At 47.0% G+C, this 21,749-nt stretch overlaps 2 protein-coding genes across 3 annotated transcripts; one reads left to right on the top strand and one right to left on the bottom strand.

The window, feature by feature from the left end:
• Window positions 1-1,061: 1,061 nt before the first annotated feature.
• LOC147896380 (uncharacterized) lies at window positions 1,062-5,076 on the top strand. The gene is made up of 4 exons (XM_087382276.1): window positions 1,062-2,051; window positions 2,259-2,981; window positions 3,177-4,381; window positions 4,737-5,076. Exons 1-4 carry the CDS (start codon window positions 1,062-1,064, stop codon window positions 5,074-5,076), a joined length of 3,258 nt encoding a protein of 1,085 aa, XP_087238402.1.
• Window positions 5,077-7,179: 2,103 nt separating this feature from the next.
• Window positions 7,180-19,540, bottom strand: LOC147896379 (uncharacterized). 2 transcript variants are annotated; one of them, XM_087383251.1, is made up of 4 exons: window positions 19,295-19,540; window positions 18,756-18,866; window positions 8,317-8,449; window positions 7,180-7,683 (listed from the first exon to the last, which is right to left on the bottom strand). In XM_087383251.1, the coding sequence occupies exons 1-3, from the start codon at window positions 19,481-19,483 to the stop codon at window positions 8,321-8,323; spliced, it is 429 nt and encodes a 142-aa protein (XP_087239377.1). In that variant the 5' UTR covers window positions 19,484-19,540; the 3' UTR covers window positions 7,180-7,683; window positions 8,317-8,320. The 2 variants fall into 2 exon arrangements, with proteins under 2 accessions (XP_087239377.1, XP_087239378.1); XM_087383252.1 differs by having other exon boundaries at window positions 8,321-8,449.
• Between the last annotated feature and the right edge of the window lie 2,209 nt (window positions 19,541-21,749).

Genomic DNA, 21,749 nt, shown 5'->3' with positions numbered 1-21,749 from the left:
CCAATTGTCCTCCCCCAAACCTCTCCTTAAGAGAGAAAAAGATTCCTATTCTTTTTTTTATGGGAACCTTGACCCCACAAGGGTGTGGACCCTTTATGTTTTCCATGTTGCTTATGCCTTGTAATGCATTCTCTTGTTTGTACACACACCTTGACATGGCCTTGTCTTTTCTCGTCCTTATATCAACGGTGTCTTATTCCTTGGTTAATAGTGTGGCTAATTTAGGGGGGAAGTGTTCATGTTTGTAAGTTATGAGGACGGAATTCTCACTTGAGGAAGTTTCTTTTTTGTGAGAAAAAGGGAAATTTCCTATCCTTTTTTTCAAGCTCTCTGTATTTTCTTTTAATGAAAATTTTTGGTAATCTTGTTTCTTTTCCTCCTTGAAGAATAGCTTACTATTTCTTAGCCTTAAGGAGCACATCCTCGTTTATTACCAACGCTAAAGACACGAGAAAACAAGAAGATTTGTCTTTTAAGGAAACTATCCCTATATTCCCATTATATTGAAGTTAAACTCCACTTGAGGCTATTAGGTTGCAGAGCAAGAATGACTCGTGTAATTTTGGATTTTGCATTTTCTTACTTGCATGCATAATGCATATCTATGCATTTTTATATGTGCATGTTGGCCATTACAAGTTGCCTAAATTTGAGCCATAAAACTTTGAATTATTTCAATTAACAAGGTGGCAAAAGTTGCTACAATGAAAAGAATAAAGAAGGGCAACCTAAAAAATTTGGTTGCCCTTCTTTAGGACGACCTATTTTTTTCATATTCTTTTCATTGAAGCAACTGCTGCCATCTTGTTTGAGAAGCACAATTACGATGTTTGAGAAGCACGGGAGAGAAATGCTTTCGTCCTGGGAGAAGCAAGCAAATACTTTAGCAAGTGAAGAAGAAAAAGAAGAAGTGCTTACGAAGAAATAAGAAGCACAAGGAGTGTTAGCAAGTAGCCACCAACAGAAACAGTCTATCCCTACCGCCTCAACAGGCCTCTATAGAATTGACGACGCTAGCACAATTACAGAGAGAAATCGCATCTTCTATATCAGCACCGGAAATGACAATTCTAGCTGATATCCTTTCCTGCGTAATGAACAAATTTCAAGAGCTCCATCAACGCTATTCCGACGCTACCCAAGCAATGGAGCGATTTCCAATCAAGGTGCAAACTTTGAAACACAGGGTGCAAGAGTGGGACGCCCGCGCTAACGCAGATGACATTATCGAGCCAGCGCTGCAAACAGCGAGAACTTGTCTTGAGAAGGAGGAAAAACGCATGCAACAACTGCAGGCGACGTGCTGCTGTTGGATCTGTTGCAAAAAGGTGATGTTCCCGAATGACATAGTCGGTAGCGTTCAGGCCATGGACGACGAGATTAAGGCAATCGACGACATCCCGCGGAGGATGCGGGAAAGAGAAGAGGCAAACCGACTGAAGGAATCGGAAGAGCTAAAGAAACTACACCGGTTGCGATTCTCTCACGACCAGAAGTACGTTCCCCCGGAACGCACCTTATACAAGCTCAGGAAAGAACTGGCGAGAGACGATGCGGGATCCCATGTTGTGACATTGCACGGGGGACCGGGCTCTGGGAAAACTTCTCTGGCAAAGTATGTAGCGCTTCTGTATCAGGAAGAGAAAGATCTTCCTCAGGTGACTTTTCAAGACGGAGTGGTATTTCTAGTTTGCGGGCAAGGAGTGGATAGCAAACTGAAGCTGGACGAGCTGCGGCATTGCCTTGGATTGGGCGTGGATCGACAGGCAAACAGCGACAGTAGGCTCGTGGCTGATAGATTGACACTTCGCCTCGCGAAACTCTCTGTGCTGATCGTTCTGGATGATGTATGGGAGCCTGACATCGTCGAGGAATTCCTCGCATTGGGAGTGCTTGCCAAAAAGGTGAGGTTTTTGCTCACGACGCAAAACAGAAGCGTTTGGAGAGACGCCACACTCATTCCAATCGAAACACCCAATCCGCTGGTTGCCCGGAAGATTCTTGCGAGTCAATTAGTTGGATTTCCTATCGAAATCCCACAGGATTTGCAGGTATGCGCAAACAGCTGTTGAATATCGAATAGATTTCCGTCTTGCATTCCGTATATTGCTAAGTTTGTGAGCTGCATAAGCATCGATCGATTGCTCCGTTTTTGGTATGCGCAAACTGTTGAATTTCCAATAGATTTCCGTCTTGCATTCCGTATATTGCTAAGTTTGTGAACTGCATAAGCCTCGATCGATCGTTTTTGGTTTCAGGACGTGATGGACCGCATCATACAAGCCACGGATTGTCACCCTCTCAGCCTGGCAAATCTGGCAGCCGTCGTAAGCGTAAACAGGGCGACTTCTGTCGACGAGTGGATGAACGTGGAGAAGGAATTGCTCGAATTGCTCAAGCTGGAAGAGACGATTAGCTCCCTCCAACCTATTATTTTTGGCGAACGGTACCCGAGAACGGTGGCCGTGTCTATGCTCATGGCTGTGAATGCCCTTCCACTCCCAGCTCTGAAATTGCTGTTGCTGATTGCACTCAGTCAAGATCCTACCGTGCCAGAGACAATCCTCAAGACGTGGTATGAGGTCACTCACGGCAGTCTATCACGGTTCGCATTGTGGATGAATTATTTAGAAGATCGAGATTGCATCCAATTCCACAGTGCAGATGTTGCGGGCAAACCCGCGTACAAAAGGGCCTGGACCATGCATAAGCTCCGAAGATTCTTCGTCAAAGAGAAGAAGAAAGACGCACTGCAAGAGGTGCTTTCTTCGTTCGAAAAGTCCAATCTCGCAGAAAAACAGGAGCTTGCAGCAGTTTTATGGTCCATGTATGGAGGATGCGTAGCTGATAATGTGGATTCGTCGATTACAACGAGCACACCGAACACGGAGGGCATCATGCTTGAGCGATTGGTTCGACTTCTACAACCTGGAGCTGAAGAGCAGTCCACGACCAAACAAGCACACGACCTGGCCTCGCGGGTAATTGACCTTATCAATTCCACTCTTCTGGGATCACTTTCAACAATGGTAGTTTTTTTCTGTCGATCTTCAGCTTCGTCCTCATAATCCGCATCGCCTCTACCGGATTTGGGTTCAGCTACCCAGCTAACTTCTCATAACTTCCTAGCACCCGATGTTCGATTGCTAACATTCTCGAGAAATTTTACATGACAGGTAATCGTCCGCTACTTTTTGAAGGGGGAACTAGATACTGATGCAACGTCTAGGCTGTTGCAGCTGCCAAATGTCGCCTCCATTGCTTGCGAGGCCTGGAAAAAACTGGCACTTCGCCACATTCTAACCAAAGGAGAAGCACTTGGGCAAGATTTGTCTTTATTGACAGATTCATTTCTTGCTTTGATGAGAACTGATGCACTTGGAGCAGCAGAGGCTTTGGGTGTCCTCACCGTGAGCTACATAGGCAATGAGCGGACACAGGCTTTCAATGACTTCCTTGCAACGACTCCAGGGATTTTTAAAAAACTGTTTGATTTGCTCCAAAACAACTCGGGTCCCCAGGATCAGGAAGTCGCGGCCACAGCACTGGGATATCTTGCCTTTACAGCGGAGACTAGTAGCAGAATCGGACAGTATCCAAGAGGAATTCATGCCTTGGTGAGGTTGCTAGACAAGGAGGAAGGTGCATCAAGAAGCCGCAGAGCTTGCGCAGCGTTTGCATTAGGAAGGCTAGCCTTAGCAGGGGAAAACAGAGCAAGGATTTTAAAGGAGCGTGCAACGGCTGAGCTGAGGAAGCTGGTGGCGGTGATGAGGGAAGGGGGCAGCCCAGATGAATCTGATTTCGGAATGGAACTGCGACAAGCGAATGCAAAGCTAGAGAAGGTGGAGGTTGAGGATTGGACTGAAGCTGCAGCAATTGCTCATGGAGCCATTGATGGGGTGGTGACTCTTTTAGGCGAGGATGTAGCAGATTGGCTTAATGCAGCCGTCAGGGAGCAGAGCGAAAGCACTCCAATCCACACCCTGGCAGATTTGTTGGCCAGCAACAGTGAGCAATCTCTATCTCACACAGTGCAGGCAAGCACGTTGCATGTGTTTCTGAGGCTTGCAATGACCTTGGATGTGCAGAAACAGTCGAAGCTAGCGAGCTATGAAATTGTTCAGGATCGTCTTCTGGGAATCTTGAGAGATAAGCATTGCAGCAAACAACACCATCTCCAAAAGTATGCAGCCAAGACGCTCACTCTTTTGGATCCTTTCCAGGCCAGTCAACTCAACCTGGATAACAACGCTGCAGCTCTTCACGGTCGTGCTGAAGCCAACATGTTTAAGAGGGACGACTCCAAAGCGCTCGGTGATCTTAACAAAGCATATGGACTCTCTCCCAACCTCCCGACCCAGGCAAAAATACAAATCCTCAGGTATTAATTTCATCTTGCATTCTCTCACAATCACTCCTGTTTTTTTGGTTGATTGCAAAATGAAAGCTTCACCTGCAGTCTGCGCTATGAATTCCACATTACACCTCACCTCAGTAGAATTGTCTCAGGAAAAAATTAGTGCGCCTCAACGCACCAGAGGATAACTTTCAAATCCAACAGTTGATAATCAATGTTATGCCGGTGAATATTCTGTTCACCGGATATACGTTACACATATGAGACAGATATGCCTTTCTAATTCATCCATAGACCGGGAAAATCAGCATCCAATCTAAGCAATTTGTGTGTGTATAGAACTAACCTTATGAGACCAATATGTGTGATACATGTGTAGCCACAGGTCATATGTGAAGGCCATGGTAAAGGACTACGATGGGGCTCTGAGAGATATGGACGCAGCTATAGAGGAGAAGCCGAGTGTGTGGTGGCTATGGCTAGAAAGAGGGATTCTAAAGGAGACAATGGCAACGTGGTCGGAAGCATTGACCGATTTAGACAAGGCTCTAGGCTTAAAACCAGGCAACTATCATATACTGAGGCATCGAGGGTACATAAAATCCATGATGAAAGATGTGCAAGGGGTCAAGGACGATGCAGAAGAAGCATCCAAAACACTCACTTCAGAGCGCAAAGATATTGTTGGTTTCAGGACCATGCCTGTGAAGATGTACTAGTAATGTCGTTATGACAGTTTTCACAAAAAGGCTGCACGTCATCCGCCTTTGAAAAGGTTAGGACGCTGACCATTTCATAGAAATCATGAATTAAGAAATTGACCTCGTGTGTGCAAATATTTGCATGTGTGTTTTGTGCCCATGCATGTACATGCACTTGTATGAGTGCCTCATAATGTATTGATGTGGATGTGGTATGGATGCATAATAGAATACCAACGTTACTGAAAACTAGGTTTATGCATGCTGGCACTTACATATGCATGTGTTGATCCATCGGAAGTAGTACTTGGCAAATTTCAAGGTAAAATCCCTGGTTGTCCATTTTCTAATTCCTTGATTTAGGACTGGAAGTAAGTACTCTCTCACATCAAATGGTCTCCCCATCCTGCTTCTATAGCTTCTTCACTCAAAATGGAAAGTATTCATTGGAGTGCTGTGTTTTCCTCTCCCCTTGCTGTTCAACAACCCATCAGAGCTTACAATCTTATGAAATTGGGTATCCTGTTCATTGATGACGTGGTAGATATGCAAGGAAATATTCTCACTTTTCCAGTAGCATGTCGACAATACAATCTGGGGATGCATCATAGACCTATTTGGAAAGCTATTGCTGATCTCTTACTTCCTCTGGTTCCGATTCCGACATTGAATGTCAGAGACAGGCTTCAAGATTGGCACCTTCAGTCTTCAAGTCCAAGCATATCCTCTAGGCCTTTGCATTTATTGACTTCTATATAGGCTTATCGATTGATATTACCTCCTCCCTGGATTGCCCATCATGCTAATTCTCTATGGCATTTGAACAAGTCATTAGCCTGGTGGAAAGGAAAATTGCAATTGATATGGAAGTTGAAAATGCCATTGAAGCAACGACTCTTTCTATGGAGACGTATTGTTGGTATTCTTCCAGTGGGAGTGAAATTGGCTCAAAGACGGATAGCTTCACCTCTTTGTCCAAGATGTCACCTTACATCTGAGAGTATTCCGCATTTATTGTGGTTTTGTTCATATTCCAGAGACCATCTAGACAGAATCTCCTATTTCTTATCTCTCAGATTTCCAGCACACAGGTTCTACAGGTTTTTCTGGATGTATGGCAAACTATCAGCTTCTTTGTCACAATATTCTCTCTTCTTCCACTGGATCAGATACTGGGCCTTATGGACCCTCTGGCTGCAGCGCAATCAAGCATATCTGAATTCTCCCCTTCAGCATCCTTATGAGTTCTTCAGAGCCTCATTGTGGCAGTCTTTATATGATGCCTTACATGAGGAAGATTTGGATGTTTCTTGTATTCAACTTTTCTTTTACTGCTTCTGATGGATAGGGCTTTGGCTCTCTTTTGAGCACTGCCCGGATGTAAATGAATGTTTCATAATATAAGTATCTTGGTTTCACCAAAAAAAAAAGTGTGTGTGAGTGTGTGTGCAAATAGAATACTAACGTTACTGAAAACTAGGTCTATGCATGCTGCCTATGCATGTGTGTGCCACTAGGGATGAACAGGAGAGGCTGCCACATGGGCAGCAATCGTACATCCCTGTTATTTTTTAGGCAGCCAATGAGGCCACCCTGGACAGCACACGGGGCTGGCAGAGCTGCAGCCATGTGGGCTGCTGTGCAGACCTGCATAGGACTTGGTACAGGCCCGTAGTGGGCAGATGGGCTGGCAAATAGCCAGCACAAGGCGCCAGCAGGAAGGTTTTATACAGGCCAGAAGAATGGAGCAGCAGGTCGGCAGACCTGGCTGCTGGTCGGGTCATGCCTGTTGTTTTACAGACTGGCCAGTGACAATCTGTGAGAATGGCACATACCTACAGGCTGTAGGAGAGTATAAGTGTGCAGGAGGAAGCAGCATGCATATCTCACCCTAGAGCAAGCAACTATGAAAGCCCATGGGGTTAAAAATGAATTCCAATCCTCTAACTATAGTTACCATGAATTACACAACAAATGGCTGTAAGACATTGCATTTTATTGCAAAGGAAGACGTGGGCCAGCATCTCCTCTAAAACTGGGTATACCATATATGTCCTTTAAACTTCACACGTATCCTTTTCTTGTTAGCATTCTGTAGCATGGAGCCTGTGTTGCAAGATATAAAAAGTAATTCCTTAAAATATAAATTGTACTCATCAAGTTACATATGAATTGTTGTTCAGGATGAGGCTCATCCTTCATGAAGAAGGCGTCCATATGTAGATTTATACATGAAAGAAAGTTTGGTGTGATGCTTTGCAGCTTGTCAACTCCCTGCAAACTAATTACAAATAATTATCATTTCCAAAAGAACCACCTATTGCTGAATAGAAGGGACTTCTCAAATGCTGGCCTCCTCCGTCTCCAAGTGAATTACATAAAAATGTCAACATCAACGTCTGCCACTGTAATAAATCTGTTGGCTTCCACATGCCCAACATTCTTGGGTCACAGCAGTTTTTAAAACACCAACTTAGAACCCTGGACATGGAGCTGCGCAGTATATGGGCCTTCGAATTCCCCCATTGGCCGTGCCAGTGTCGCATTTTTCAGAATAAACTCAATGAATATTTCTCTCCATATGTTCACCATCGAAAAGCCAAGCTAGATTACATGATAGAGTTTCTGTATGAAGACATGAGAATATTATGGTTAATTGAAGATACAAGAAAAAAAAGCATTGTATAAGAACTGACCAAATATGTGAAACTTTTTTTATAGAGAAAAAAAGTGAGCAAAATCCTTGTATAAGAAACGACCCACACGTGACAATAGACAGAAGACACTTGCACATGCATATGCGACTACATGTGCCACACGCGTGTGCACATCAGTGCACGCATGTGCCAAATCGCAAGCCCAGATGCCCAGGCTCTCGCAAAGAGAGAGAGAGAGAGAGAGAGAGAGAGAGAGAGAAGGGGGGAAGAGGGGGCTGAGAGTGGCAGGGGGAAAGGCAGAGGGGCAAACCTACTCATTGAGCATTGACATTGTATAAGAACTGACCAAACATGTGACACTTTTTTAATAGAGAAAACAAGTGAGTAAATTCCTTGTATAAGAAACAACCCACATGTGACAATAGACAGAAGACACTTGCACATGCATATGCAAGTACATGTGCCACATGCGTGTGCACATCAGTGCACGCATGTGCAAAATCGCAAGCCCAGATGCCCATGCTCTCGCAAAGAGAGAGAGAGAGAGAGAGAAGGGGGGAAGAGGGCTGAGAGTGGCAGGGGGACAGGCAGAGGTGCAAACCTACTCATTGAGCATTGGAGTTTTTCTTCCGTTCCTTTGCTACATTCTTCAACTTGCGCTTGTCTTTAGCTGAAAGAGTAGAGCGAAGCTGTGGCTTATCAAGATCCATATCTGCAAGCCTTTCGAAGGATTTCTGAAAACCGACCAAACAAAGTTTCATGCAAGCCCCACTACTGCTCTAAATTACAGCTTCTAAATCAAAGTATAGACACTGATACTGCTTAGCAAGAAAATTGAACAGCGGATGTAACCACTCCAGGATTGCAAGTCAGTGATGTAACATAAAGCTTTCAACCAGGGTTCTTATATATCCAGGAAACAAGTAAGGTTGAAACATGTTATTATTGCAGCCTCACACTAACATAAATAGTTAGAGGTGAAACAAGCAGCTGTTTAATTTTCAAAACAAACGAGACAAACCCCTCAAATACAAATTACAATAGTAAGAAAGGTTGAAGATGGGGCAGAGGATAGCAGAAGGTGAGAAGCTGAGAATGGGCAGGCAGAGGCTTAGTGGGGAGCATGAGCTCTCCGAGTAGATTAGGCAGGGGATAGATGTGTAAGTCAAACATCCCATGCTCGCTATCTGCTTATCTCTAGTTCTGCATTCTTCTACTCAATTGAGGCATTATGTTCAGCAATTAGCTTCTCCGTGCATGTCGAGCTGCTTCAGAGACCGATCCAATGTACCCCGTCTACGAGCTTTATCCGAATAATAGCGAATTATTTGCTCTGAAGTCCCATCTGCTGCTTGAAGCTCATTGACTCTATGGTAATTGACATTTGCGGGAATTACATCAGACGTAGAATAGATAGAAGCTCCCCCCCCTTCCTTCCTCCTTCTCCGGCCCGCTTCGAGCTCCCGCCCTCGGCCTTCCCCTTCGCTCCTCCTCTCCCCTTCTGCCCTCGTCTTCTCCTTCTCCTCCTCGAGACCCCTTCTCTCCTTCCTCCTCCTTCCTCCACCTTAGCTTCTCTCCCCTGCTTTCAGCCCTCTCCCCACCCGCGCAGGCCTGAGGGCTGTGGTAGCCCTTCCTGGTCCCTGTTCCGCTGCTCGCGCCCCCTTGGGGCTGCTTTGCTGCTGCTGCTGGAGCTGGAGACCAACTCCAGCTGTCCTCTTGTGCCCTCTTGGCACCTCAGGGGCTGGACTTCGAGCTGCCCGCATGTTCCAACTTGCAATAGTCTAACTCATGAGGAGGCGTGGGCGAGAAGGAGCTTGTACAACAGCGTTCTGCGGATTCAAAGGTAGCTTTGAGGCAGAGAAGTCTGTGTCTATGTGGCGGCAGATTAGGGGCATGATTGGAGTCACTATCTTCGAAGCCCACTGTCTCATGAATGAGACAACCATCTTGGCCGCACATTGGTGGAGTGACCAATGTGGACCTGTGCAAACTGCACCTTTGGTCCCACTCTGATCACTAACATGCCCATCCCTATGCTGGGCCTCTCTAGACAGAAGCCAAGCTGAAAAATAGCTTTCATCTTGCACTTGAAAAGGGTGGGGATCCACTTCTCGAGGCGAAGTTGAAACCACAAAATGCATGAGTGTGAGAGCACACTACGCCAATGTAGCCCCCTTTGCGTGGCTGCAAAATCATAATTGTCATCTCAAGTGCAAGGGGCTAGTCATCAAGGATCTCGAGGTTATTCCATAGTCCCAACCTCAAGAACTCCCTAGGCAAGGTTGCCCAAGGCGAGGCTTCGATCGTGGGAGCTGGGAAAACAAACCATCGGACATAGGAGGCTGAGTCATGCGGAAGAGAGGAAGAGGCATGTGGCTTGGATGAGGAGGCCTCAACTGCGGAAGGGTGGAAGGCCCTTACTCGAGAGTTTCGAGTCGGCTATGTCCAAGGGGGGGCTAGGAGGAAGAAGAGGAGGCGGCTGACACTGCTGTAGAGGGAGAAGAGGCGGAAGAAGAAAGAGGGGTGGGGGTGGAGAGAGCGCCGGTAGTGAGGGTTTAGGGTTGCAATAGGGGGGGGCAGGGGTGGAAGGAGGGAAGAGGGAGGAGGGGGGACAGGACCGGCGGGGGAGGGAGAAGGTCCAACAGGGAGGGGAGGGCAAAGGAGGGGGGATTGGGACTGCCTCCGGAGCGATTGGGGGATGTCGATACTGAGGAGTTTAGAACTCCTGTCGTCGTTTGGATGACTACATCCTCCTCTAGAGTCTAGGGGCGGGTCTGAAGAAACCCCTTAGGCTGCTTCCCTTGGGACGGGGGAGCAGTCCCACCCTCTGCCATCCTGCGCTCGTGGAGTCTGGCATGCCACTTACAATTCTATCGAGCCTTGTTGCTGGGTTTCTTGCACTTCACCTTGGTCCAAGACCCTCCTCTCCCATGCCGGAGGGCTCCACCCAGGGGGTATGAGACTCCATCCGCTAACCAGACTCAAGCGGGATCTCTGGGCAAGCTTCCCTCTGCTCTTGTTGGGGGGTGAGTTGGAGCCCTTCTCTCACCCCTCTGGCACTTACGAGCTAAGAGTCCCATGTGGCTTGGTAACCTAGTCTTGATGCGGTGCCTAAACTCTCCACCATTGAGAGTCTCGAGGAAGATCTCCTATGGGAGGGTCTCTGAATGCGCCACTAGTTGGGGAACCCCATCGTCCGCTACCCCTGAAGTTGTTGTTGGGGGTGGCATCTCCAAAACCATGCCAAAAGCTCTGCATATGGAGTGAAGAACGATCGGATACTCCTTCCGCGGGAAGCAAAACGTCATCGAGAAGCAGGGTACATGGTGTGTCGACTTCATGTCCTCCACAGTGAACCCGTGTTACAAAGGAATGAAGTAAACTATGTGTGGGCCAAGGGGAAGGAGACTATGCTCCTCGAGGGCCCGGGAAGTGTGGGGGGAGCTCAACTGGAGGAGGAAGCCCCCCTTACATAGATGGTAACCTCCTGAATTTGGTCACGCTCTAGCGCCAAGCTCGTTTGAATCCAATCAACTACCTGCCTCCTTGTGGGTGTGAGTCCCACTATCCTGCCCATGACTGCTTTGTCCTGTAAAGATTTTGACTACTTTCTTCACCCGTTGTTTGTCTTGTGGGGAAAGTTGAACCTTAACGATTGAGGGAGTTGAGGATGCTGCCATTTGAGCCCTATTGCTAGACCAAGGGTCACTGCCAAGACTCGAACCCCAGAAGGAACAGACTTCACGTCTTTGCTGCCAAGAAGAAAGGGAAGGGTGGAAAAGAGAAAAGAGGAAAAAAGGAGTCTCCCAGAAAACACCATCGAAGAGTACGCCAACAACTCTGACCAACACGAGCCTTTTCCAAAACCTGCAGCCAAGTCACCTCGCATCAGAGGGGGCCAAAGAAACTTTTGCAAGCAGCCTTGGGGCTGAAAGGGCACAGGCAGGGCCTGGAACAAGCGCCCAGCCTGCTAGACCCCCTCTCCACCTATGAAGACTGTTCGAGAAGCCTTTGGACCAGCTCCTAGCTGAGCTGGGTGAGCTGAGGGCCTTCGCCAGGCCTGGCAGCTCCATGATCGTGCACGCAGTCAGCCACAGTACTAAATTCTCCGGTAGGAGTTGCAAAGGGCAGTGGTAGGACGAACACTAGATTTTCTTTTAGTACAGGAGCACGTGTTTTTGGTTGTAGACATTGGATGCCGCCACCACCTCCTCCCAAGAAAAGGCCCGGAGGTTTGGTCCCTTGGTTTGCATTTTGGCTTCTCAAGCAGTGGCCCTAGAGGTCTTTGACCAAGGTGGGTAGTTTGCTTGGGTGTCCGTGTGGGGAGTACAGGATCAAGATCCTAAATGTGTACGCTCTCGCATGCAGACAGCATCGTCCTGCTTTTGAAGGAGACTGACAGATTTCCTCCCAAACGTCGACTCTTCAATTGTTGGAGGCGACTTCAACAACCTTGAGTATGGGGAGGGCAAGAAGGGAAGAGTTTCTTTTCTTTGAGATGCCTGCAACGAAGAGGAGCACTTGGGAGTAGTTCATTTTCACAATCAATGGTAGAGATCCATGGCGAGAGGTAGAGTTTACCAAGCTCTTTGGCAGCCTCCACTTCTCTTTCGGACAGAGGAGACATGACAGCTTGCTAGAGTGCATTGATAGATTCATTGTTGGGGATTGGGCGATGCTCAAGGAGAGCTCCACAAGCATCCTAGCAGTCACTACGATGTCAAACCACTCCCATATTGTGCTTCACCTAGAGCAGCCCTGCCTAGAAAGGGGTTCACATTCTAGATGCCCTACTTCAAGAGGAGGTGCCGCCAGTAGTAGCTACAATTTGGCAACAGCAGCAGCAGCCAAAGGATGGGCATCTTGGGTTGCAGATATGACCCTTAGTAGCAATGACGAGCTATAGTCTCGGGCCCTATGCCCTGCAGGAGCGTGAGCGAGCTTTTGAGACGCGACCTAGCTTCCATAGAGAGACTCAAAGAGCAGGATCCCGATTCACAGTGGCTCAGAGACCATTATGAGAGCGTGAGGGTGGATCTTCACAACACAAAGGTCAGACGCGCTGGGTACTCATGTCACTCCTTGAGGGTCAGATGGGTTCAATAAGGAGACAAGATGACCAGAAAGTTCTTCCAGACCACTGGCCCATGTTCAGTCGGGACACATCTCCAGCTATTGCGCGATGAACAAGGGCAAATGCATACCGACCGCAGAAGAAACTTCCGATGTTCACATACATCTATTGGCAGATGTTCCAGTCTGAGTCGTCCCCCGCGACCTTAGTGGCCCGTGAAGCGGCTTGTCCAGTCAGTAGTCCAACCGAGCTTGTGTTGTTGGTTAGAGGTTCCATTCACGGATGAAGGGCTTTGGGAAGCCCTTCAGACCCTTCCTAACCAAAAGTGCTCCGAAGAGGATGGTCTGACTCTGATATTCTTTCAATGCTTCTGGAAGCCCATCCTCACCCCATTTCGGTTGGCGTGCCAAGAGACTTTAATTCAGGTTCACTTTTTCAATCTTTGAGCCGAGGATGGATTTGCTTGATCCCGAAGGGGAAGGGGGACAAGGGGAGAGGATAGGTCAAACATTTGCTAGTAGAGACCGATTATCTTGCTGCACACCACATACAAGATCTGAGACAAGGTCTTAAGCTTGCGGTTGAGGCCCTAAGGTGCAGCAGACAAAGCCTTATCTTGGCATCTTACCTCAAGCATAGTTTCTAGAGTTGTTGAGCATTGGCAAGTTTTTGTACATTGTTTTTACCTATATATCTATTATGTCTAGGCTATACATCTGAGTTCTCTTTCAGATCTAAGTTGCCCTCTTTCATATCTAAGTCGCCCTCTTTACATTTAAGGTAAGCACATGTATTTGATTTGTGTTCCTAAGTATCTTGTGATCTCGGGATTGAATCTTCTGCTGTGTAGGAGAGTTGGCCTTTAGCAAGCAACTTCCACATCGTATTGCAGAAGAAATTTATCATCCAGGGATAGCCTTGCTTGTGACTTGAAGCCCAAGATCTCGGAGACCCGGAACCTTTTCCAAAACCAAAGGGTGGAGTGAAGAAAGATCTCTAACATTCAGGAAGTGTTTGTGTGGCTTGTAGTAAGTAGATCGAGACAAAAGACTTCAGGTCATCTACATGCTGCCATGACTCACTCATTCCAAATTTTAATGAGCCTGGGAAGTTGGACGGAAGCGTCTATCCTATATGGAAAGTGAAGGTTTGTGGCCACCAACTGTCCAAGGAAATTTGAAAGGTGACATAAGGCACAGAGCCCAAAGCTGTCGATGTGCTGGACTGCACGGGGCAAATTGCAATTTTGGAGTGGAGCTTGAGGAATGTAGTCGCTCTTTCCATGATCTTTAGGACAACTATGGATTTGGTGATTATCGCATATCCAATTGGCAGATACGGCATGAGGCATGGAAGCCTTACATGATCTCTATGAAACCAAGAAAATACGGTGGATAATCATACTCCAAAAACAATTGATCAACCTGAAGATAGATAAAGGACAAACAACCCATGACTTATTGCTGAAGGTGAAGATTCTCAGGGACCAACTCAGAGCAGATGGTCGCAAAGTGGATAGCAACCAGATAGACATGCTCCTAGTCAGTAAGCTTTCAAGGGGCTACCAATGGTTGGTGATGACTCACCGCTAGAGAAAGGACGAAGCCAATCATGTTCGCGGAGCTAGGTCTGTTGATACTTCAAGAGGAAGCCCAAATATAGCTGTACAACAGAAAAGAAGGATGGAATAATGAGAAGGCTCTCATAGCCAAGAGCAAAAATGGCAAATGGAAGCAAAAGAAAAAGAAGGATGCCACGAATGACGAAGGATTTGTCATCTCCAATATGACTTTACCATCTTCAGTATGGTTTATTTTTTAGCGTCTTCAATACGGTCATGAGAAGGAGCTTCTTGCAGTGATACATGATTTATGAGTCTCGAAGCACTATCTTTTGGGTGTTGATTTCTTTATCGAGACTGATGAGCAAAGTGATTGTTACTTTCCCACATGAGAGAGAAGCAGACGAGATGGGCTGATTTCCTACCTGAATTTAATTTTAGATACAACACGCGGCAAGAAAGGGGAACTGTAAACACACTCTCTTGTACTCACTACTATCTGAACTGAAAGAATGATACACTCAAAACACCACTGGAGTTGTGGAGTAAGTGTGAGAATCAGAGGGAGAGAATATAGTGGGCCTCGGAAGAGGGAAAAATAATAATTGAACAATGTCTAGCCCAGCGGGCTGAATACAATTGTAAAGAACTGAAAGACTGTATGGAGGGGATGAACCCTCACTACAACTACTATATAGAGGGACCAAACCCTCACTGCTGAACTGATTGCTGAAGGAGGAAAGGGACTGTTCTAATGCAGAACCCTAACTGCTGCTGCTATCCAGACTGAGCCAGGCTTGTAGATGGAACTTGTAGATGCCAAGACTGGGGCAGATATCCTGCTCCCTGTTCTAGGCTCGAACTGCTGGCTGATTCCCTACTGCTAGCTCAGATGGTGAAGCCCCAAACTGCTGTGAAGATTGGATGAAGAATGAGGCCAATGGGCTGCCTCATATAGGCTTGTAGGACAAATTGACCCCCCCTGGTCAGCTGGTCATGCCAACCATTGACCAAGTTTGTTAAAAGTCAACATTGACTTTTTGACCAAAAAGCCAACTCTACACTTTTTGACATGCGATGTCTTCTGATGCTGCCCAGCAGTAATTGATGGTGCTACAGCTTGTAGGCAGCATGCCACGGCCTGTGGATGGAGAGAGCTACCTGGCTCATGGATCCTGATCTGAATACGTGGTTCATGAATCATGATTCCTGATTTGAATACCTACCTCATGGATCCTGAGGTCTTCTGCTGACTTCTGGTAAGGATACTTGTTGTGACCTTTTGAACCAGGAAGATGCTCAATCTGATTCTCCTCTGTGCGTATAGGTGATTGGGATGGAGGAAGATTCGTCATGAGGGAGACATCCTGGTTCTGTTGTAGTGCTATGTTCTACTTGGTCCTGACTCGAGCCCTCTAAAATACTGAAATCAAAGGTCGAGGCTGAATACCTCTAAGCCAAGAAGTGAACTTGGACTCATGGCTTGGGATCTTGACATCCAGGCCTTGGTTCTAATGATCCGGTCGGACTTCGAACTGATGCCACCACTGTGCTCCCAAGATGACGTCAAGTGCCTGAGTAGGTGCGACCCTAACTGGCCGACTGTCTACCCACCCTGAGATCTTCAGAGTGGCTGAAAAGACTTGCATGTTGCTTTGCCCCGGAAATGCGCCATTCAAGGCAATAGTATCCGTTGGCGTAAGAGTCAACTGGGCCTCCTTAGCTGCTTTGGTAGAAATGATGTCATCTGAGCTTCTTGAATCTGCCAGGATAAGGACCTTCTGGCCACCAATCTGTCCATAAAACATGTTGGGAAACTGGTAAGGTTCCCCCTTCTGCTGATCTTCAAGCTGCTCGATGACTACCGAGGTTGCCCCTGTAGGAGTTGAAGCTGTGGCTGAACCACTTGACGTGGCTCCTTCTGCTTGAAGCTTTTGGTAATTCGGGCAATCTTCTTTCTTACGACCCAGCACCTGACAATGGAAGCATCAGTTCTCTTTGGCATAGGTTGCTCATGTCGCTGCATCCAAGTACCCGCCATATCCGTTGCTATCCTTCGCCATCCAACTCTTCTTTTGCTGCCCATTCCCACCATTAGCCGGCATGGAATCCTGGGACTTCTTACTCTTGACCTGCTTGGATCCTTGACCCTTCTGCATGAGCTCGAAATTCTAAGCAATCCCATGGCTGAAGCTACGTACGTACCACTGGATGTCTGACTGCAGCCCATGGAGAAACTTGCTCAGCTTTTGACTTTCCTCCAGCTACAACTGTACAAACTTCTAAGTGAACTCGTTGGTGTTATGATTCCCCATCTCACTGTCTCCCTGGCATAGCTCGTAGAACTGACTCTGAAGCCTGTCCGGGTATGAGGGTGACGAAAACCGTGATCGTATGTCTTTCACGAATTCCATCCATCTGTGAAGAGGTGCCTCTTCGTCGGCATGATAGTGGTCCTTCTGCTACTTGAGCCACCAGGTGACCGCCTCGCCCGTGAGGTGCATGGATGCTAGGATGCACCACTCGTTGTCGTTCATAGGCACAACTGAAAAGTAACTTTGAAACTCCATGAAGTCAACACTAAAGGTTCTTTGCTTATCGTCACACCGAGTTATTGTTGAATCTGCATTATGGCCATCATGGCAGACATTGGAGCTTCTGCAAGAATCTGTGATGATAGGGTTTGGGAAGCGGATCCCTCATCCCCACTAGTGTTGGACTGCTCAATTGTACTCACGGTGTCCTTTCCGGATCTTGTCTGTACCATAAAATAGGGGGGTTATCCCTGAACTGACCCTCCTATCCCAGGAAAGAAAGTTGTAGCTCTGATGCAAATGTAATAGGGAGATAGCCTAACTCACTCTCTCTCCCGCTCACTACTTTCTGAACTAAAAGAATGATACACTCACAACACAAGTGGAACTATGGAGTGAGTGTGAGAATCAGAAGGAGAGAATATCGTGGGCCTCCGAAGAGGGAAAAATAATAATTGAACAATGTATGAGCCTACAGGGCTGAATACAATTGTAAAGAAATGAAAGACCAAACCCTCACTACAAAAGATGAATGGAACTACTACTGTATAGAGGGACCGAACCCTCGCTGCTGCACTGAGTGCTCAAGGAGGAAAGGGACTGCTCTGATGCAAAACCCTAACTACTATCGCTATCCGTATTGACCCGGGCTGTAGCTTGTAGGCAGCATGCCACGGGCTATGGATGCCCGTGCTAGGCACGATAATTTGTCTCAAAGGCCATATTTTCATGCTATTTCGAAAGCTTATCATGAGGGGCTATCAGTTATGAAGAAGGAGAATAAAGATGATCCAAACTTTTCACCTATTTGGACAGACCTTCATGGAGGAGGATATAATGAGAATTACTATGTGCACAAACGGTATCTGTGGAATCAGAACAAAATTTATGTGACCCGAGTCAAAAGGTAATCGAGGAGTATCATAGCCTTGCATTTGCAAGACATCTCTTTGGGGACGCTTAAAAGGTACTTTTATTGGCCTCTAGATCAAGAAATATGTTTTTCGATATGTTTCATCTTTCTCAAAAGGCAAAGTATGATCGCTTGAAGCCTCAAGGGTTGGTTAAGCCTCTGCAGGTTCCAAAGGCATCATGGAAACATATTAGCTTTCCCAAGTCGCCACATGGACACGATATGATCTGGGATAGGCTTTTCATTCCTTACAAGAAGACAACAATGCTTTTGTTAAAGCATAAATTTGTGCACCAAGTTATACGTAAGTCAGGGAGACTAAGTTCACAAGTAATTCTTGGCAAACATTGTTGACAACTTAGGTGTCAAATTGGAATGCAAATGTTCTTATCATCCATAGCTGATGGACAGAGTGAAGCTGCAAATAAAGCCTTGCTGGAATTATTGTGTTGTTATGTTCTTGATCATTCACAGTTGTGGGAGAGCTACCTAAAACAATACCATTCATTCATCTACAGGTAAAGCTCCAGCTGAGATAGGGTATTAACTTCACACGTGTTCTGCACAAAGGATGAAGTATTTCCTGTAGATCCGTTCATTGAGGACCAAAAATCAGCATACAATTATGTGCAAAAACACATCATTCAAGCCAACTCCGCAAATAAGATTCTCTCAAATACCTTCAGACCAGGGCAACGACAGAAAAAATAGGCTACGGCCTGAGCAAATGCAAGTTTAAAAGCTCCTCACGCTAGTGGGAATTCTGAATCCAACACAAGGTTTTTGAGGGTGTTAGGCATGGGTAGCCGGACTGGGATAATAACAAGTTTTCTAAGCATATAGGTCACAATCCATACCAGGGCACTCGATTGCATATTGCAACCAACAGAAAATATTCTGCTTAATTTCACTTAAAGGAAACATAAGTGAAACTATCGAAATTTAGGAAAGTCATTACCTCGCTGACTTGCAAAAAGCTTACTGAGTAGAACGTGATTGCTGCCGCAGCAGCGATCCCAATTATAGGAACAATAAACTGTGCGGGATCCATCGATTCGCTAGGCGCTACCTGCATAACCGTGTTATGCAAAATGCCTTAAGAGAAACAGTTTCATTAATCAAACACGGCGAGATACTTGGAGAAGAATGAACTAGCTCATTTAAAGTAAACATCGTCAGGTATGACTTCCCGCAGGATTCCCTCTAGCTCCTCCTTCCTTTGCATCATCCCTGTCTTTCCGTGAATGTTTTAGAACCAACATGAATGTTTACACTTCAGCAGACACGTTTATCAATAATTGCGCGAGGAACCAAACTAAAATGTTTATACAATCACCAGACGCGTTAACCACTAATTTCAACGAGAGGGGTCAACAAGTGGCGCCGAATACGTTTCGTCATGAGATTTTGTGCCTAGTGTAACCGTAGAACTCGGCTTCACTTAACGACGATAGTGGAAGGACAAAGTTCGGTTGAAATTTTCAGAAGCTTGCTTACACGAAAACAATGGAAACGACAACTCTTCCGTTTAGACGTGCACCACGGATCAATGAAATACGTAGATTTGATCTGAAATGACTCAAATCTCAAGAGACGATGTTGGGAGTGAGCAGAAACACTCGTTGAGCTTGAAATTATGTAGATAAGGCCCCTGGGCAAAAGGGTGCGCCACGTACCGCCCAACATGTGGGCGCCCAAAAAGAGTCCTCGGTGTGATTTGAGGTACAACTAGTGAGGCCGATCTCTCTTGTTTGCTAACCTTCCGATCCCATAGCTCCCCCAAGCTCCCGGCCGCCAAGGGGCATCCCTACGCCAGCACCCATGAAAGCAAGGTCTCCGATTGGCTCTCCAGCCGCGAAGCAGGCGAAAGATGATCAAGGCTCGAGAGCTTCCGACATGTAGGAGGAGGACTCTGAAGACGACATGGACCTTGCGGAGGACAATGGACACACCCTTCAAGGTTTGTCAGAGGAAATATCCAATGGCCTGGGGAAGATCGTTCTGGGGGTGCCAGAAGATGCTGTGGTGTTCAAGGCATCGGTCTCCAGTAATGCGATTCTACGAGAATATGCCGAACTCCGTGAGATGGGGCTTTTCGTGTATTTCATGGGGAAGACCTACTCAGAGGCCGACCTGGAGAGATGGAGAGCAAGCCCCAACATGCGGAGATATGGCATTGTGTCCATCACATACGTTGGCAAGGGCTTCTACCTACTGCGACTGCGCTCGACCGAGCTGGTGGAGTAAGTTTTGGACAGGGGGGAGCATCCCATTTTATGGCTTAGTTGGATATGCTATGGCCTATCACGTTGATTTCGACCCAGCCGCGGAGTTGCAGAATGTATGCCCGGTCTGGGTCACGTTCCCTGCTCTACCGTTCATGCTCAGACCGGTGGTTCCGGAAGTTGCTAGAGAACTCGGTCAGGTCATTTTTGCTCCCCCTATGCTCACTGGAGACCAACCCAGTCCCGAGGGTGTGTATCCTTTGGGATATCACCCAGAAACCACCGGAAGTGGTGGAATTGGACACGGGTGACTTTGAATCTGTGCGAATTCATGTTCGATTCAGCCCCTTTCCTAATGCATGTTTTGCATGCAAGGAGATCGGGCATTTCGCTCGACAATGCCCGAGGAGAAACACTCAGGAAAAGAAGGAGAAGCAACAGGAGGAGAATCGACCGACGGGCATGCAGGTGGAGAAGAAGCTTGAGCCGATTGCCCAAGCTACGGAGGAACTTGCCCCCATGGAGACACTGCTGGAGGCCTGCATCATAAAAAAAGCTCCCCAGAAACTTCCTACAGGCTCGAGGATAGCACAGCCCAAGAAGTCGCCCCCACTCGGCCGCTCTACTGCAGCAAACCAGATGGTGCTGCCTCAGAGATTGGGACTGTCGGAAGACGACATGCGTAGCTTCAGGAAAAACTCTCAGAAGGGGATCGGTGCAGCGAAGTCCAATGGCAGGAAGACCAAGGCCAGAAGGCAAAATTATTTTGATGTATTGGGGTCCTCCAGCGTCTCGGTTGATCATGCTGGTTAAGATGTTGTCATGGAATATGCATGGGCTCGGCCTGAGAGCCAAGAGATGGGTGTTGGCAGAAAAAATCAGGCAGTGGAAAGTTAACATTGTTTGTTTGCAGGAGATAAAACTGTGTGAGGAGGAGGCTACATTCTTGGCGGCCCTCTTCAAGGCTTTGATGTTTTCTTTTCAGCTGGAAGCGAGGCAAATGCTGATTGAATGCATAGACCAGAAAGTCACTGAGGATGATATGCAGGCACTTGGTCGGCCATTTGCAGTCGAGGAGGCAGACGTAACACTTCTCCATTTGAAGAAGAACAAAGCTCCAGGCCTGGATGGTCTGTCAGCTGAAGTATACCTGGCTCTTTGGGACACTATTAGAGGTCCATTCGTCAGAATGGCCAACGTTGCGTGGGAAAGGGAATCCATCTCCCCCAAAGTAAATAAGGGGCTGATCCAGTTGATCCCCAAGAGATTTCCCACAGAGAAATTCGAGGATTGGAGACCCCTGTCCTTGCTGAATGTGTCGTATAAATTGATAGCCAAGATGGTGGCAGCAAGAATTGCCAATATTGTCCCAAAGGTAGTCTCGAGCCAGTAGTATGGCTTCGTCAAGGGTAGACACATTCAAGACAACGTGTTGAACGTCATATTTGCCCTAGAACATGCCTGGACCAACAAGGAAGAGATCATCCTGTTGAATATTGATTTTGACAAGGCATATGACCGTGTGGAATGGGGATACATAACAGATGTGATCCAGGCCATGGGCTTTGGGGAAAGGTTCCTGGCTGTTATAAGAACGCTGCTGTCAAATGCCTCAGCTAGGGTGTTGGTCAATGGCTCTGAAGTGGGATGCCTGCCACTTAGAAGGTCTATCAGACAGGGATGTCCATTAGCCCCTTTGTTGTTTGCCATCATTACCGAGCCCTTGC

This window comes from Dipteris shenzhenensis, chromosome 12, assembly GCF_047967505.1.
Source record: "Dipteris shenzhenensis isolate YYH24624 ecotype China chromosome 12, Dip_SZ_1.0, whole genome shotgun sequence".
Lineage (NCBI taxonomy): Eukaryota > Viridiplantae > Streptophyta > Polypodiopsida > Gleicheniales > Dipteridaceae > Dipteris > Dipteris shenzhenensis.
The sequence above is the reverse complement of the archived record's forward strand: the minus strand, read 5'-3'. Positions and strand labels throughout refer to the sequence as shown.